Genomic DNA, 15,265 nt, shown 5'->3' with positions numbered 1-15,265 from the left:
ATATAATTTATATGTATCTGTATACACATATATATGATGAGCTATCATTTCGATAGAAGTATATGTGTATTTCTATATAACTGTGTATGTCTGGTATAAATATTGTCTATAGGATCTAATTTGTAGGGACTTATACATACGTATGTATATATTTGTGCCTATTGGAAGCCTTCTAAGGCTCTGATCGCTCTTTTCAATCTTTGAAGACCTTCTCCATACCGTTCAGGGTCCAATACCATATCTGCGGTAAGCCTCGATAAACTGTCAACTAATCTTTCTAATGCTCTTTTTTCTTCTAAAGGAATAGGTAAGTCTTGGAACTCCGATCCAATTAACGTCCCATTGGTGATGGACAGTAATTGGGACAGGGTATGTACATTAAACTGCTGTCTATTTAAATTAGTACTATTACCATTACCACTACTATCAAGGGTAGTAGTATTATTATAGTTGTTATTGTTATCTGGAGTAGCAGAATCATGTTTTAAAAATATTTCAGGGCTTGATATATCCTGGTCTATAATCATCGTTTTAGGACGATTTTTATTTCTTGGTGGAGCTTTTAGAATGGTATTACCGTCGTTTGCTTGATTAATGTTATTGATACTTTCTTTGTATATGGTAGTTTTGTTTCCTCCTTTCTCATTCAATAAGGGTTCTACTGGCCTGTTTGCTTTATCATTCTGTATGTTACTTGGAGTTGATAATGGATGAATCACACTAGACTGAATAGAAAATGAATCATCTAAATCAGATTTTTCTCGATTGTGAAGCATACTAGGCAATGATTCTTCTAAGGATAAACAGTTCAATTGTTCTCTAGTCTGTTCTTGTGTTAATAATAATGGATCAGAATGATACTTTAGATGACTTTTTGGTGGTTTGCTTGGAGTATCGGAACGTAATGAATTGAATCTATTCACATGTCTTGCGTTTTTAATTTGTTTAATAATTACTTCATTTTGAGCTATTGGTTGAGAGGATGTGGAAAGTTTATTGGAACCAAATGTGTTGTTTTTATCGTCACTAGTAGCTGTAGCAGTTGCAGTTATGTTATCTGTTGTTGTTACGGTTATAATGGTATTATTTGTATCAACTTCATTATTAATGTCCCTGCTATTGTTGTTGCGGTCCTGGTTGTTGTTACCGTCGGTATTGTTGGCAGGTTTATTTTTCACTATATAGGAAACTTCAGTACCTTCATGGATTACACCTGAATAATCAGAAAGCATGCTATATCGATTGAGACTTGTATCGTTGGTATTAGGATGATGTGTTGGAGTTGTAATCGATGGAGTGATGTTAACAGAAGTTAAAGGACGGAATTGAGAGTGTGGTGGTAGTTTTGGAACAAAATCAGATATATCATTGATAGCGTTGTTATTATTATTTATAACGATGTTATTATTTGAGAGTTCTTTATTCTCACTAGAATTAGAAGAAAACGAAGATGGAAGCTGTTGATCTGGGGGAGTATGTATATTTGAATTAAAATTCAATTGTGTTGGTCTTAAGGGTTCAAATTGATCTGAGGAGACAGAAGTGGAACTGGAAGAAGAATCGATTATCTGGTATTCTTGATCCTCTTTTATTGAGTTATTAGTGTCGTCTGTTACCTCATCAATGTCTCCGAGAGATCCAATCATAGCAGACAATCTTGCTTGGGTTCTAAGGGATTTTTCAGAATCGATTTTATCTAATATTGTTTGATCCATTGGAGACAATAATAGTACTGTTTATTGCAACTTGAGAAAATAACTTATTTTATGTTTTGCAATCACTGTTGCTTGAAACTTTTTGTCACAGGATAATATACTTACTTTTTCTCTTTCCCTCTCTCTGCCCCAAGAAAAGAAAAAAAAAATGAAATGCACATAAAAAAGAAGAAGTAACCCAAAAGTACTGTACGTTGTTATTATTAGTAATGGATATCATTTGTTGCAACAAATGATAAGAAATAAACGTATAAACAGAGCAGTCGAATCGAATTAGATCGGATCAAAATCCTTTCTTTCTTTCTTTCTTTCTTTCTTTCTTTGATCTCCACATTGCGAAACCTTACGGTCCGCAGGAAAAAGATTCAGAAAATTCAGACAGCACGCTCAAAAAAAAAAAATCATAATGTGCAGAAAGCAGGATAATATGTAGGTTACCCGGTCATCTGATCTGGCTTCTGATAGTGCCAATTTTTTGTTTTTTATTTTTTTTGCAGTCAGTTTGTGTTGAAAATAGAAACGATTAGATGGTATCTTTAAGATATTATTAAAAGAATCGAACAGTAGAAATGCATAACAGTCAAAATCCTTTATTACCACCTGGTTTGTTTGTTTGTTTTTATTTTTTTTTTTAATTTTTTTAGTTACTTTTTCTTGTTAGTATTTTTTACCTTCTGAACTGAGAAAATAACATTGAACAAAGAAAGTATGACTATCAGGATCCCACAACGTACAATCATGATTCAAATCATCTACGTATACAGTGAATTCATTCTTATTTTTATCGTTAGTTAGATTCTTGCCACCAACTATATTGCTCTGTGAAGGTATTTCAATGGCTACATTTTCAAATGGTGGAAAAGATACAACCAAAAATTTCTTGTTTCTATCTTTAGAACTCGACAACTCTAAACCGGTAACTACTCTTAGGAAAGGTGGATACTCCTGTTGAGTGACTGACTCTTTGGTTTCATCGTTATTTACTTTTTCTTCACTTTCATCTTTTTGTATTTGACTCTCATTAGGATATATGATTCTAACAGAAATACCTTTATTATCTGTCTTGGGGTCTTTGATACTGACAAGATTAACCTTAGGTAATCCTTTATCATACTTTAATTGTTGTCTCATGGTCTCAACTTCTCTTTGAAATGCTAAAGCCATCTTAGAATCTTCAATGTTTCCCGTAGTTCCACTTGTTCGAATACCACCGCCACTAACGAAATTATTTCTCCTAATAACATTTAGACCGTGCTTCTTGCCCCTTAAATGACGTTCCACACTGGTCCAAGACATGTGCATGGTATTACACAATTTGCATACTAATTTCCCCGAGTGATTCTTATAGATATACGGGTTTTGCCTACTTGAATCTGGGACAGTGGTGGATATTTCATTTTCTTGGAAAGTGAATGGAATGTTACTGTCTCCACTCAATAATTCTTCTATTTGTTGACGTCTTTGTCTATTAAATTGGGAGTCAGTTGCTATCCCACCACCACCTTTTTTAGAACCTGCTCTGTTGTGATAATCCATTATATTACTGTTACTATATGTGACGAGTATGTAAGTAAAATGTTCAGACGAATCTGCGTCGTGGTTATTAGTTTTTGTGTCTGTTTTCTGTTTTCTGCGCAATAATAATAATAATAATATTACACAATACACGTATATGCATTCAGAAGCATGTATATTTAGTCATCCGCATATATCCATATTTGTATCTCTCTTTCTCTGTGTCTCTGTTTGAGTGTTTGTGATGATAGTTCAATGCTTTTGAGAACACAGCGGCGGCTGTTTGGGCCTCACGACTTTATTTTCCGTAGAAAAGAAGAAAGATTCTTTTTTCTTTTGTTTATTTTTGGACGCTGACAAGAATCGAAGAGAAGAATGTGAGATAAAAAAAAAAAAAAGAGATGCCACAATACAAAATAAAATTAAGAAGAAAAAGAAATGTAGCTATAGAATACCAATTATTAGCCAGTGACACCAAAAAGGAAGGTCTGTCTCGAAGAAACTCCATCTATAGAGACCATAATTAATATTCAGTTCACGATACATTGCGAAGATATTATTTACAACTTTGCCTATATACATCTTCATACAATGAGTTTTTTTTTTTTTATTTTTGGATATCTGTTTGTTTCTTTGTCCCTTTGTTATGTTTGTTTCTATGTACTAGAGTCACACTGTAGCAGTAACATTAAAAACACCTCTTTCCTTTTCTTTGAGTGTAAAAGTCTTATTTTTATACTTGTTCCATTCGGGATGAGGTATATCCCATCCACATTCTTTAGCCACTAATGTAGCTATGTCATCACAGAAGCCAAGTAAAGATAAGTCAAATGATGCATGTTTCACAGGTGTGCGATTGATTAATATCTGGGGGGCTTTTACAGGTATCATGTTGATAATCTCTGATACTGGTGCCACTTTCAAACTGGTGCCTATACAGATCAACATGTCACACTTGTTGACGTCTTCTCTCAAAGATTTGTGGAATTTTGTTGGCAAGGCTTCTCCGAAAAATGTTATATCCGGTTTTAATACACCATATGATTTTAACATAGTCTCATCGATATCTATGTTCCAGTCATCACTGTCACTGTCATTGTCACTGTCATTGTTATTATTGGTGGTACTGTTATCTTTTTCCTTAGTATTATTATCGTCAGTAATGTTAGTGTGACCCTTATAATTCAAGTCCATTAGCTTCTTTCTCTTCTTATAACAATATGGACACAGAGGCAATTCAACTTTTCTAATATTTTCAAATATTTTTTCACCAGGTAATTTCCAATGGCATGTAACACAGGATGCAGTAGCAAATGAACCATGGCACTGAATCAGCTTAGATTCTGGGATCCCTGCATACGACTCTAAATTGTCTATATTCTGCGTGTAATTTCTTAATAATTTTCCTTTGTCATATAACATTTTGATAAAACTGTGTAATGGAGAATAAATATTTTCAGGCGGTAATACTAAATTTGCAATTGAATAAAAAATCGATGGATTCTTCGTAAAAATTTCATAATTGAATACGTCTTGTGGATCATCCAATCCTAAATGTTTAATCCTTGAATAAAACCCTTCCGATGATCTGAAATCAGGGATCCCCAAAGAAGTAGAGACACCTGCACCAGTCAAGACAATAATGTTTTTGGCCTCTTTCAGTGCCACAACAAAATGATCTACGTTATAGAAATTTAGTAATCTCATTCTACTTGCCAGGATTTTATTCATTGCCTTTTGCAAATCTTTAATTAACTTCACTGTATATTTCTTCTCCAATGGATCATCGATATCTGTATAGCTGTATTTATTATCTTCTGATACAGAGCTTTCAATGTGTTGCTGAATTAATCTAACCAAAACTCTGTCTTTTGATTCAAATCCAAGCAATTTAATTAAAAAGTACAGATATAAAGAGTTTAATTCATTTGGTAAGTATTTATCAAGAAATGTTCTAACACCATAATATTTTAGAAACATTCTTGCATTCCATATGTCTTCTTTATTAATATCTGGGAATACATACTTTCCTGTAACAACATTTTTAGCTATACCAATTGGCTTGATAGGGGTCACAGGTTTTGATATAAACTGATTATTCTCTGCTGGCTTTGCAATTTCTTCATTGCCATTTGTTCTATTTGAGGCTTTACTGGATTGGCTCGCTGTTGGAATATTACTTGCTTCGATCATAGTTATTAGTTTGTTTCTAACGCCACCATATATATATGTATGTATGTATGTATGTATGTATGTATGTAGAATCACTCACAGACGATTATAAATATGTAGATGTACCTAGGTGTATAGGTTGGTTAATAATCTAAGTGAAAAGCTAATAATCATCATTTCAACCTTTTCAGATCGATCTACTCCTTCGTTATTGATCAATATAGAAAGATGTTTTGATTTATAACTTCGAAAAAAAATTTTTTTTTCTTTATTTTGCTAATAAAATATAGAAGTTTATATATAGATAGAAAGAGAAAGGGTATAGATGAAAGAATGTTTATATATGTTCTAATGAAGTAGTATGAATAGATCATGTATGCATTGAGGCGGTATGTTCTGTTGCGTGTTATATAAAAGAAAAAAAATTATTTTTTCTTTCTTTTTGCGCAGATATTTATAAGATAATAGGCAGTCTGAGTTGACATCGATATTCATTACGCAATCTCTTATTCCTGTTTATCCATATATATCATGAAGTTGTTGAACCACCCAAAGGTCCAACACCGATACGTCCTAATTCTATTTCAGCACTTGTATTTTCCAAATTAATATCAGTTACTTTAACACCTGCAACTTTAGCCAGTTTGGATAACTTCAGTATGCATTCAACTTCTTCCCTATTCTTAGCATCAACTTGATTTTGCAACTTATTGATATATTCCACTGCTTGGGTCAATATTTGTCCTTTGTTTGGTCTTCCATCTCTTGTGCCTGTACCTTTAGGTTTCGGGGTCCCAAAGCTACTTATAGGTGTGCCAACTGCAGAATCTTCGCTATTGCTACTTCCTGTTCCTCCACCACTATTTGCCCCACTGATAGCACCTGGAGTGGCGGAGTTACTACTATTGTTGTTACTAGTAGCGTAATATTCTTGAAAATATTCACTTGGTATAAGTGTTAGTAATTCTTGGATTCTTTCGTTAATGTTATCTCTCCGCTTTCTATCAACTGGTAAACTCTGACTATTGTTCATGGTTTTGTTAGAGGTATTATTAATAGCTATAGTATTATCGTTTGTGATTATATTGTTGGTGTATGTAACGGCGGATGATAATGATTCTGGAATGGCGTCCATGGACAGTGATTAGTGTAGTGTAGATATTAGTTGATATGAAGATATATGCTGTTTTTTTATTCTATTTGAATAGTTACTCTGTTTTTGTTGTAACTCTATAAATAAAATTGAAGATTTTGGTATGTATACGTGTATCTGGATATGTATTTATGGTTTTTTCTTCAATAGCCTCCTCATGATGAGTCATCTTCTTTAGAGATTACACAAGTTTTAATTATTTTTTTTTTTCAGATTATATACAGTTTTCTTTCTTTTCTAAATATATATTTTTTGAAGATGATGCAGAGAGACGTAGAATTGTGTATCTGTTGACCATTATTACTATGGCTATTACTATAAGTCCAGGGTATGTGTAATAGATATACAATAATTATGTTGTATTCGTATACGTTTATATATGTCTATATATTATGTATGACAAGATTATAAAATATATCTTAGTCATTGGGTTGCTACCCATTCTTACTGACGTTTGGTATATTCTATATTACTTAAAGTTCATATTGCAATACTTCAAATTGTTTGTTTGGATCCAATGTGGCAACACAGTTCAATATCAATTCTTTGACAGAATATGAATCGAATACTGTTGGAAACCTGTATATGAATTGTAAGATAATTAAATTTTTTGTTAAACCATCTTGATATTTATCAATAAGACGATTCAGAGTGGAAGATTTCTCTTTACCAGCATTGTCTGAGTGATCTCCTAATAAAAGTAAATCTTTGTATTGGGATTCTAGTCCTTTAATTGCAACCTTCTTTGCAATATCATCAAAATGAGGATTTTGACTAGCATCAGACAAAATTGTCGTCATTATAGCAAGGATTGTCAATGATTTCTCATTGCTTGCATCAGTAATTCTTGTCTTTAACTTATTCATTGAAGCTAAACATAATGCTAATTTTCCATCACGATAGTGATATTCAAAATCTAACAGACAATCCTTTTCATCATCTCTTACTTGCTCATTATATTTCTGGTAGAATTTATCATAGAAATCCTTTAATGGATGTTTGGTTTGAATCATTTTATCACCAAATGGGTCATTATCTTGATCTTCGTTGTATGCCATAATGGTTTGCTTCTCTTCTTCCTTACGTTTATTTAATGCTGCAGTTTCCTTCTTTAATTGTTTGTTGCTCAATTTAACAGCAGCAGAGGATCCATCTTCGTTATCAGATTGTTTATTTTGCATTTCTTTTAATGAATCATCCATATCAAAGTAAATTTTTGATGAACCTTCCATGGAACGAACATACATTGGTTTAGTATAAATGTTGTCCCCCCACTTTAACATGTCAAGGTATGCTCTGGGTGTACCCTTTCTCATACAATATGAATGGAAATCTAATTTATCATCTTCAAACTGTTGATAGAATTTAGATATAGCTACAAATCTTTTCAAAGATAAACCTTTATATTTAATACATTCCCACTTACAAGTTTTGATTTTTTCGTTCAATGCATTTTTGGCATTTTCATCTTCATTACTCTTGTCGTTCAAATTTGCCAATTCCTTGTTCAATGATTCTAATTTTCTCACAGTGTCTGAATATAATCTATAATATGCCTCCGCTTGTTCAATAATAAACCATGAGGCCTCGACAATATGTAAATCTTTGATACCATTCGCAGAATTCTCATTCTTAGTGAAGAGTGATACAATTTCGACAGCTTTATCGATGTCATTGGCTCTAAGGTAGTATTTGACTGTTTTACAATTAATGAATCTGTCTTGTAAATCTAACTGTCTACCTTCATCGATAGTTTGTGCTGCTTTGATAAATTCACCTTGATGTTTTAAAATTCTTCCTTTTAAGATATAGAATTCAACCATGGTTGGGGTGTGCTTAATGGCTAAGACAACAAACTCTTGTGCTTTATTAAAATCCTTCATGTATAAATAATGTTGTGATAAAAAATAACAAGTCCAGATATATGCTATAGGAGTTTCATTTGCATTGATAGATTCAAAATACTTTTGCACAATGTTTATGACTAATCTAGGAACCACACTTGATCTCTTTTGATACAATGGTTTGATATTAGAAAAAGTAGCTGGAACACCACGACTTAACTGAGGAATAATATACTCACTCAATGTTTTGGATAATTCATTTTCATTTTGAATAAAAGTTAATGGAATAAATTTTGGTGGTTCAGATCTTGGATAAAATTTATTCATCTTTTCATAGAAGAGTTTTCTTAGTTTATTATTATTCTTAATGCCTAATGAGATTTCTAATAACTTATAGTAACTGAAATTATCTGGGTTTCTCTTGATTAAAGCTCTGTAGACCAATGAAGCTTCTTTAAATTGACCCATCTTCATAAAAATGTTAGCTCTTCTCTCTAAGATCGAAAATTTGTCAGTAACTTTTGATTCGATGTCATTTAAGTGTTTCAACACTTTCTCCAATTTATCTTTGTTCGACCCAGCATTTCTATACATAATATCATTTTTATACATTAAACATTCACTATGTTCGAATTTTTCAGCTTCACTAATTTTACCTTCTGCTAATTTTTCAAATTGAGATAAAGTGTTAACAGCTTGTTGTCTTTCACCATTCAATTCTTGAGCAACGGCAAGAGCAGTCCAGTTAGCTCTATAACCTAAAAAGGCTTCCCAATATTTTTTTCTTGACACTAAAGCACTTTTAAAATCACCAACTTGAGATTGTAAAGTAGCTAAATCTCTATAAATTTGTTGGTTGGTAGACCCATTATCTAAAGATGCTTGAAACCATTTAATAGATTCTGGATAATCTTTGATAGTCTTCATGTAAATCCCTAAGACATGACAACAGATAGCAGATGCAGCAGTTCCCTCAATTAATTTGATTGCCTGACTAGCATATAGTTGTGCATCTGACTTTTCACCAAGAAATTGTAAATTCAAACTTTTCAAGGCTAGAATGTCTGGATTCTTCACATTTTTTTTTAAGATCCCATCTAGTAATTTAATTGACTTCTTATACTGTTTACCTTCATAAAGTTTTAGAGCTTCTAGGAAGTGAGAATTATCTTTTGATGACAGTGGTTTGACCACAGACTTACTTGTAGACTTGGATGCTGATTTAGCTTTGACTCCTCCTCTTCTCCTTGACATAATGAATTGAGTACTTTACTCCTCCTAAATGGATGTCACAATTGGATATCTGATAGTCAGACTTTTCTCCAACAGTTAACAAGAATCCAATAGAATGTGCCTATGGTCGATGTATTATTATAACATATTCTTCACTGATTTTAATTATTTTCTCGAGAGACAAATTGAAAAGATTGAAATCGAAAGAAATTAGATCATTTAAAACGACAATGACAATTACATCAATACACCACATATATTGTTATATGTTATCATAACATGTTACATTGTATTCTTTGGAGTCCAGGAATAAGTGAGAAGATGAGGTGATCTCCATAAAATGTTAGAGACTATGTCTAGTGAATACTAGTAGGTAGAAAGTTATCAAGGATGTATCAGATTGACAATTTCCAAAGAAAAAATAAAAACAATGATCTGCTTTATTCTTATTTTCTTTGTAACATCAATATTAAATATTATGGTATATGTAAATGCATATCTATGGATTACTACTAAACAATTAGTTATGTATTATTTATGTAATCTATTTTTCTTCATTATTATGACCTTTGAATGCTATCTTAAGACATTCATCTTCATATCCGGGAATGTTGATATAATTGATATTTGCATTATCAAATAAGCAAGTAGCAGTATTGTTCTCTACAAAGGTTTCAGGCTCAGAGACAGCAAAAAACACTGTTTGGATGTTTCCATCAAGCATCAATATCCTTTGTACACAAGACTGATTTCCACTTAATCTTAATGAGCATGGTTCCATAGTGGTATATAAAACTGTTCCCGGAGGCACATCTCTCTTTCCAACTTCGGCGAAATATTTTTCTAATGCACATTGTTCTGCATGTGTGTTTCCTGGCAATTCTCTAGAGTAGCCTGTTCCTAATATTTCTGTGCCATTGACTAGTACAGCACCAACATTAAATGCTGTAGTAGTAGGTTCACATTTTTTTGCTTGCTCTATAGCTAGTTCTATAAATTTTTTATGAGGTACAAGTGCCCAATCAGGGAATTGTGTTCTATATGACCATTTCTTTTTCCCTGTATGTTCATCATATAGATTGGATTCATATTTGTATGCATGTAACCATAAAATTAAATCTTCTGGATTAGGGTCTGTGTATAGATCTGTTTTACAAAGAGAGCACTTTTCGTCCCTTAAAGACTCACCTTGAGCATTTGGATAATACCAGCTTTGTGCAGGTCTGGTCTTGCCAACTTCATATAATTCTTTAATGACATGGGCATAGTCTGCTTCCCTATTTTTGCCCAAATTAGGACCCCAGATATGAGGGTTTGAATATATTGGATCGTTGGCAATTGGATAACCTAAATATTGTAAATGAACACGAATTTGATGTTGTCTTCCAGTTAATGGTTTACAGGTTACAATACTGGTTTCTCCATCATAACTTATACGTTTAAATACAGTTTTGGAATGTTTCCCATCTGGATCATCGTCTTCACATATAACATTAAGAGCTACGCGAGGCTCTAATGTCTTTAATGGTTTATCAACAATTACTTCTTCAACTGGGAATTCCCCTACAACTCTTGCAATGTACTGTTTCGAGACCTCTCTAGCCTTTAACTGATCTCCCATTTCGTCCGCACCCTTTGGTGTTTTTGCCAAAAACATTAATCCACTAGTTTGTTTATCTAATCTATTACATGGATGAACGGTGAAACCTAATTCTCTTTCTAGCATTTTGGTTACAGAATTGAATCTATATCTTCCTGTTGGGTGAACTGGGATACCACTAGGTTTGTCAATCACAACAATATCATCATTTTGATACACAATTTTAACTTGTTTGGCAGTGACAGGTGGTTCATGTCTATGTATTTTATGTGTAATTAGTTGACCATTTCTTATCACACTATCAATTGTAGCCGGTTGATCATCCAAATAAACAGAACCGTTTTCAATGGCTTCCTTATAATAGTCCTTACTTCTATCCCTAAACTCATTGGTGAAGACATCTAACAATTTTTTATCTCTCCATCTTAATTTACAAAATGTCTTATAAGTGAAATAGTATGGCTCAATTTTTCTCAAATTGTTTTCAATTTTGACTTCATAATCAGGGTCGTTATTCTTATGTTTCCCACTTAAGGAATCATTAATACGTAATTTGAAACCATTAGGATCGCGAAGTTGTTTATCAGTAACTTTTCTTTTCTTGTGTTTGTTTTCTTGGATTTTCTTTGCCATTATAATTTCCTTATTTAATTGAGATTCAAAGTCTGAAGAGTCCTTCATTTCTTTGATTGGTGTGCTGGTTATAAATTTGTTTAGTTGGTTTAAAATTGTACGCTGTTTTGACATCTAAAAAAATTAGGAGGTATACGTGTATTAGATAAGCATATTCTCAAACCAAATATCTTTTCTATATGTTGATTAGGTAGTGGGAGAAGGAATGGTTTGTTTATTCTTAAGTTTTAGATCTTCTATTGTTTTTTTCATGTGTCTAAATTGCCTTTCATTTTTATTTTTTATATAAATTTATTTTGATTTTGCTTTTTAAGTTTAATCTTATTTTTATTTTCGTTTCTTTTTTTGTGATGACCTTCATAATATAATGAGCAATTTTTTTTTGTTTTGACGTTGTCATAAGCACCTAAGGAGATGAAGATTAAAATATGTTTGTAATTTAGAATTAATTATTATATGTGAGCAATTTAAATGTATATAAAGTAATACACAAGTATATATGAAGAAAAGCAAAGATTGAAAATCATAAATTGTCTTTTCAAAATTTCGTAAAAAAATTTTTTATGCAAATAAAACAGTAATATGTTTTTTTAAATGATGTAGAGTTATTTTGAATGTCCCTTAAAGATTAGTTCAGTAAGTTAGTTGATGATAATGTGAAATAGATGATACATATATTTAAAATAAAAGAAGCTTCTTAATAAAGTCTTAATGCGTTGAGGGATCGTTTAAAAAGGCGAGAAGATCCATTTTCCCCTTGTCTTCTGTAGTTTCATTTGGTCCATCTGAGGATGGTTTGTAATTTTGGTTATTATTCAACCTTACAGTAGCAGTATGGTTATTGACATGATAAGCAATGGAAGAACTATTTCTTCTTTCATAGTTCTTGTTATTATATGATTTCTCTAACGTTGATTTATTTAAAGAGAAGTTGTTTTGATTATGTGGAATATTAGTAGTCGCATTATTTTTTGAGCCTGTAGTGGACTTGAAAGCAAACGACAACCCTGGGATGATAAAATCATCATCACCGCTAGTATATTTCATTTTTACTAATCGATTCAATTCATCTAGGTCGATCCCTTGTAATAAAGGTAAAAGATGTAACATTTTCCAATACCAAGGAACAGAAATCTCAGATGGTAATTCTCTCTGTGGTTGGTCGTAGTAAAAATTTTTTGTGTTACTAAAATGTTCGATATGATGGGTACTTAATTCTGGAATTGTTTTTTGATCGTCATTATGGTTATGATTTATTAAAGAACTAACATTAGGAGTTAAACCGGAATTAGGAGAAGAATATGAACATGTATTCAGATGGCCAGCATCGTTATCCAAATAATAATATTTTTTCCAATATGATTCATCATTACAATTGTCATAGAAATCAGGTTTTTTGAAAGTTAAAATTCTTCTAAAAAATCTAACAATATACCAAAGGAAACGTTTAAGTGAACTTTGTTGATGTTTCCAACACTTTTTTTTTCTCCATGTCGATCTATAATACCAACCATGTCTTCCTAATTTACTTTGACATAGATTCAGCATCTCTTCCTCGCCAATTTCACCTTTAAGCATATATTTATCCATTAAAATTTTCTCTTGGACTTTTTTCCAAGAATATTGCCATGGTTTTTCTTTAAAGATGAAAACAAATGAATGCACAAGACAGCTCATGGAACGAACAAAGGTTTCTACATATGTCAGCCATAAAATTGGTCCATACACCATTTCATGATGTGTCTGTGAAATATCTGCGCAGAGAGGGAAGGCCCAGACCAACATATATGATATAGGATAGATGAAGATCATTTTCAAATTTTTTTGAATCTGTGCCCTTCTTTTTTTCATGGCAGCATAATTTTCTCTTTGAAGTTGAATTTGTAAATCGGATATATTGAGGACGGTATTATCAGAATCTTTTCCTTGATTTGTGTTGATCGTATTGTTAGGCTGCATAGCCTCATTGCTATGAGCAAACATGTTTTCATGTGATCTTGTTCCTGTAGACACAGTGTCGTTCTCATTTGTTGAAATGGATGAGTTTGAATTTATATTGTCAGTAATCTTGGATGTGATTTTCCCTATTGAGACATCTTGACTAATAGAAGTGTCGTTGCCACTAGTCAGAGCGTCACCTTCATTTTCTTTTTGTGGATATTCTATTATGTTACTTTTATTACCGGTTGCAGTCATACTATTGAAATCAAAGGTTTCTAAAGATATTGCTTCTTCTTCATCTTCTTCATTGTTTCTAGTATTTTGTTTCTTTGATATAATTAAATGTAAGGATTTATTTGAATTATTGTTGTTATTATTACTTTGATGAATGTTATTTTGGTTAGAAATTGGGTTTATGGAATATGATCTTTTTGAATCCATTGAGTCATCATTGGAGAAATCTAAGTTAAGGGTGATAATTAAAAATAATACATGGAAGAGTCTATAAAGTGGATTAATAATGTATCTTTTTGTCAGTGAAGCATTTTCATTCGAATCTTCGTTCTGGTTGTCAATTACTCCATTATTTAATCGGAATTGATCTTTGATTTTCTTGGTCTCTCTATGAACGTAGATGTAAATGGATGCATAGATTGTTATAATCATCAGGATTAAGAAATACCTAGGGCCCCAACTTAAGACATATTTATACCATAGAGGTCTTGCAGGAAGATAACTCCAAGCACTCCATGGTTTGTAGCCACCACGTCTTGGGCGAAAATGATTGGTATATTCTTTATCATCATTGACAATGTTTACTTTCGACAGATCCACGTAGTCTATGACATTAAAGTCGATAAACACTAAAGACGCCATGATGGCGGGGATTAAGAGAGTGATTGGCCATATAAAATGTCTATATTTGTATAAGCCACCTTCCATGTTCCCACTTTTTTTGTTTCTCCATTTCCAATTTGGTTTAAAGATTAGTAAAGCAAAATGTATTGAGAAGAATCCAATGGCAAAATCTGAACCTTCCGTAGCAAATTGTGTAAACCAACCCAAAGTATGAATCATGGGTGGTGATGCAAAGGTATTTCTATTAATAAGTAGGATGATTGGATAAAGTAAAAGAATTAAAGCTTTGGTGAAATCACAAATGATCAAAAAGGAAATCAGTTCATGTCTAAACAGCTTTTTTCTATGATCATAGTTATATAATAAATATATTGCACATATACCGACGAACGACGAAAGACCAGAAGATACCACAGCCACGATTCTAATTTTTAATAATTGACTGGGTGTGAAGACAGAAGACATTCCAGGTAGACCCAATGCTATATTTAATGCAGTTGTGTTTAATTTTTGTTGCATTTTAATAGTATTAATGACTGTCAGTAGAATGCTTTATCTTTTTATTATTATTATTATTATTATTTTATGTAATTTTAATGTA

At 32.2% G+C, this 15,265-nt stretch overlaps 7 protein-coding genes across 7 annotated transcripts; all 7 read right to left on the bottom strand.

Moving 5' to 3' along the window:
- Positions 1 to 158: 158 nt before the first annotated feature.
- PWA37_003549 (uncharacterized protein) lies at positions 159 to 1,715 on the bottom strand (the record flags this gene model as incomplete). The annotated part of the gene is made up of 1 exon (XM_064860072.1): positions 159 to 1,715. One exon carries the CDS (start codon positions 1,713 to 1,715, stop codon positions 159 to 161), a length of 1,557 nt encoding a protein of 518 aa, XP_064713445.1.
- Positions 1,716 to 2,372: 657 nt separating this feature from the next.
- On the bottom strand, positions 2,373 to 3,251 carry PRP11 (spliceosome assembly protein PRP11; the record flags this gene model as incomplete). Its single annotated transcript, XM_064860071.1, has 1 exon — positions 2,373 to 3,251. One exon carries the CDS (start codon positions 3,249 to 3,251, stop codon positions 2,373 to 2,375), a length of 879 nt encoding a protein of 292 aa, XP_064713444.1.
- A 648-nt stretch (positions 3,252 to 3,899) lies between these two features.
- On the bottom strand, positions 3,900 to 5,423 carry SIR2 (NAD-dependent histone deacetylase SIR2; the record flags this gene model as incomplete). Its single annotated transcript, XM_064860070.1, has 1 exon — positions 3,900 to 5,423. The coding sequence occupies one exon, from the start codon at positions 5,421 to 5,423 to the stop codon at positions 3,900 to 3,902; it is 1,524 nt and encodes a 507-aa protein (XP_064713443.1).
- A 508-nt stretch (positions 5,424 to 5,931) lies between these two features.
- Positions 5,932 to 6,537, bottom strand: RTG1 (Rtg1p; the record flags this gene model as incomplete). Its single annotated transcript, XM_064860069.1, has 1 exon — positions 5,932 to 6,537. The coding sequence occupies one exon, from the start codon at positions 6,535 to 6,537 to the stop codon at positions 5,932 to 5,934; it is 606 nt and encodes a 201-aa protein (XP_064713442.1).
- A 491-nt stretch (positions 6,538 to 7,028) lies between these two features.
- Positions 7,029 to 9,653, bottom strand: NAT1 (peptide alpha-N-acetyltransferase complex A subunit NAT1; the record flags this gene model as incomplete). The annotated part of the gene is made up of 1 exon (XM_064860068.1): positions 7,029 to 9,653. The coding sequence occupies one exon, from the start codon at positions 9,651 to 9,653 to the stop codon at positions 7,029 to 7,031; it is 2,625 nt and encodes an 874-aa protein (XP_064713441.1).
- A 523-nt stretch (positions 9,654 to 10,176) lies between these two features.
- Positions 10,177 to 11,979, bottom strand: PUS9 (pseudouridine synthase PUS9; the record flags this gene model as incomplete). The annotated part of the gene is made up of 1 exon (XM_064860067.1): positions 10,177 to 11,979. The coding sequence occupies one exon, from the start codon at positions 11,977 to 11,979 to the stop codon at positions 10,177 to 10,179; it is 1,803 nt and encodes a 600-aa protein (XP_064713440.1).
- Positions 11,980 to 12,573: 594 nt separating this feature from the next.
- GPR1 (Gpr1p) lies at positions 12,574 to 15,183 on the bottom strand (the record flags this gene model as incomplete). The annotated part of the gene is made up of 1 exon (XM_064860066.1): positions 12,574 to 15,183. One exon carries the CDS (start codon positions 15,181 to 15,183, stop codon positions 12,574 to 12,576), a length of 2,610 nt encoding a protein of 869 aa, XP_064713439.1.
- Between the last annotated feature and the right edge of the window lie 82 nt (positions 15,184 to 15,265).

Source organism: Arxiozyma heterogenica, assembly GCF_036370985.1.
Source record: "Arxiozyma heterogenica strain weizmannii chromosome Unknown scaffold_27, whole genome shotgun sequence".
In the NCBI taxonomy this organism is placed as follows: Eukaryota; Fungi; Ascomycota; class Saccharomycetes; order Saccharomycetales; family Saccharomycetaceae; genus Arxiozyma; species Arxiozyma heterogenica.
Note: the sequence above shows the minus strand (reverse complement) of the source record. Positions and strands in the feature narration are given on the sequence as shown.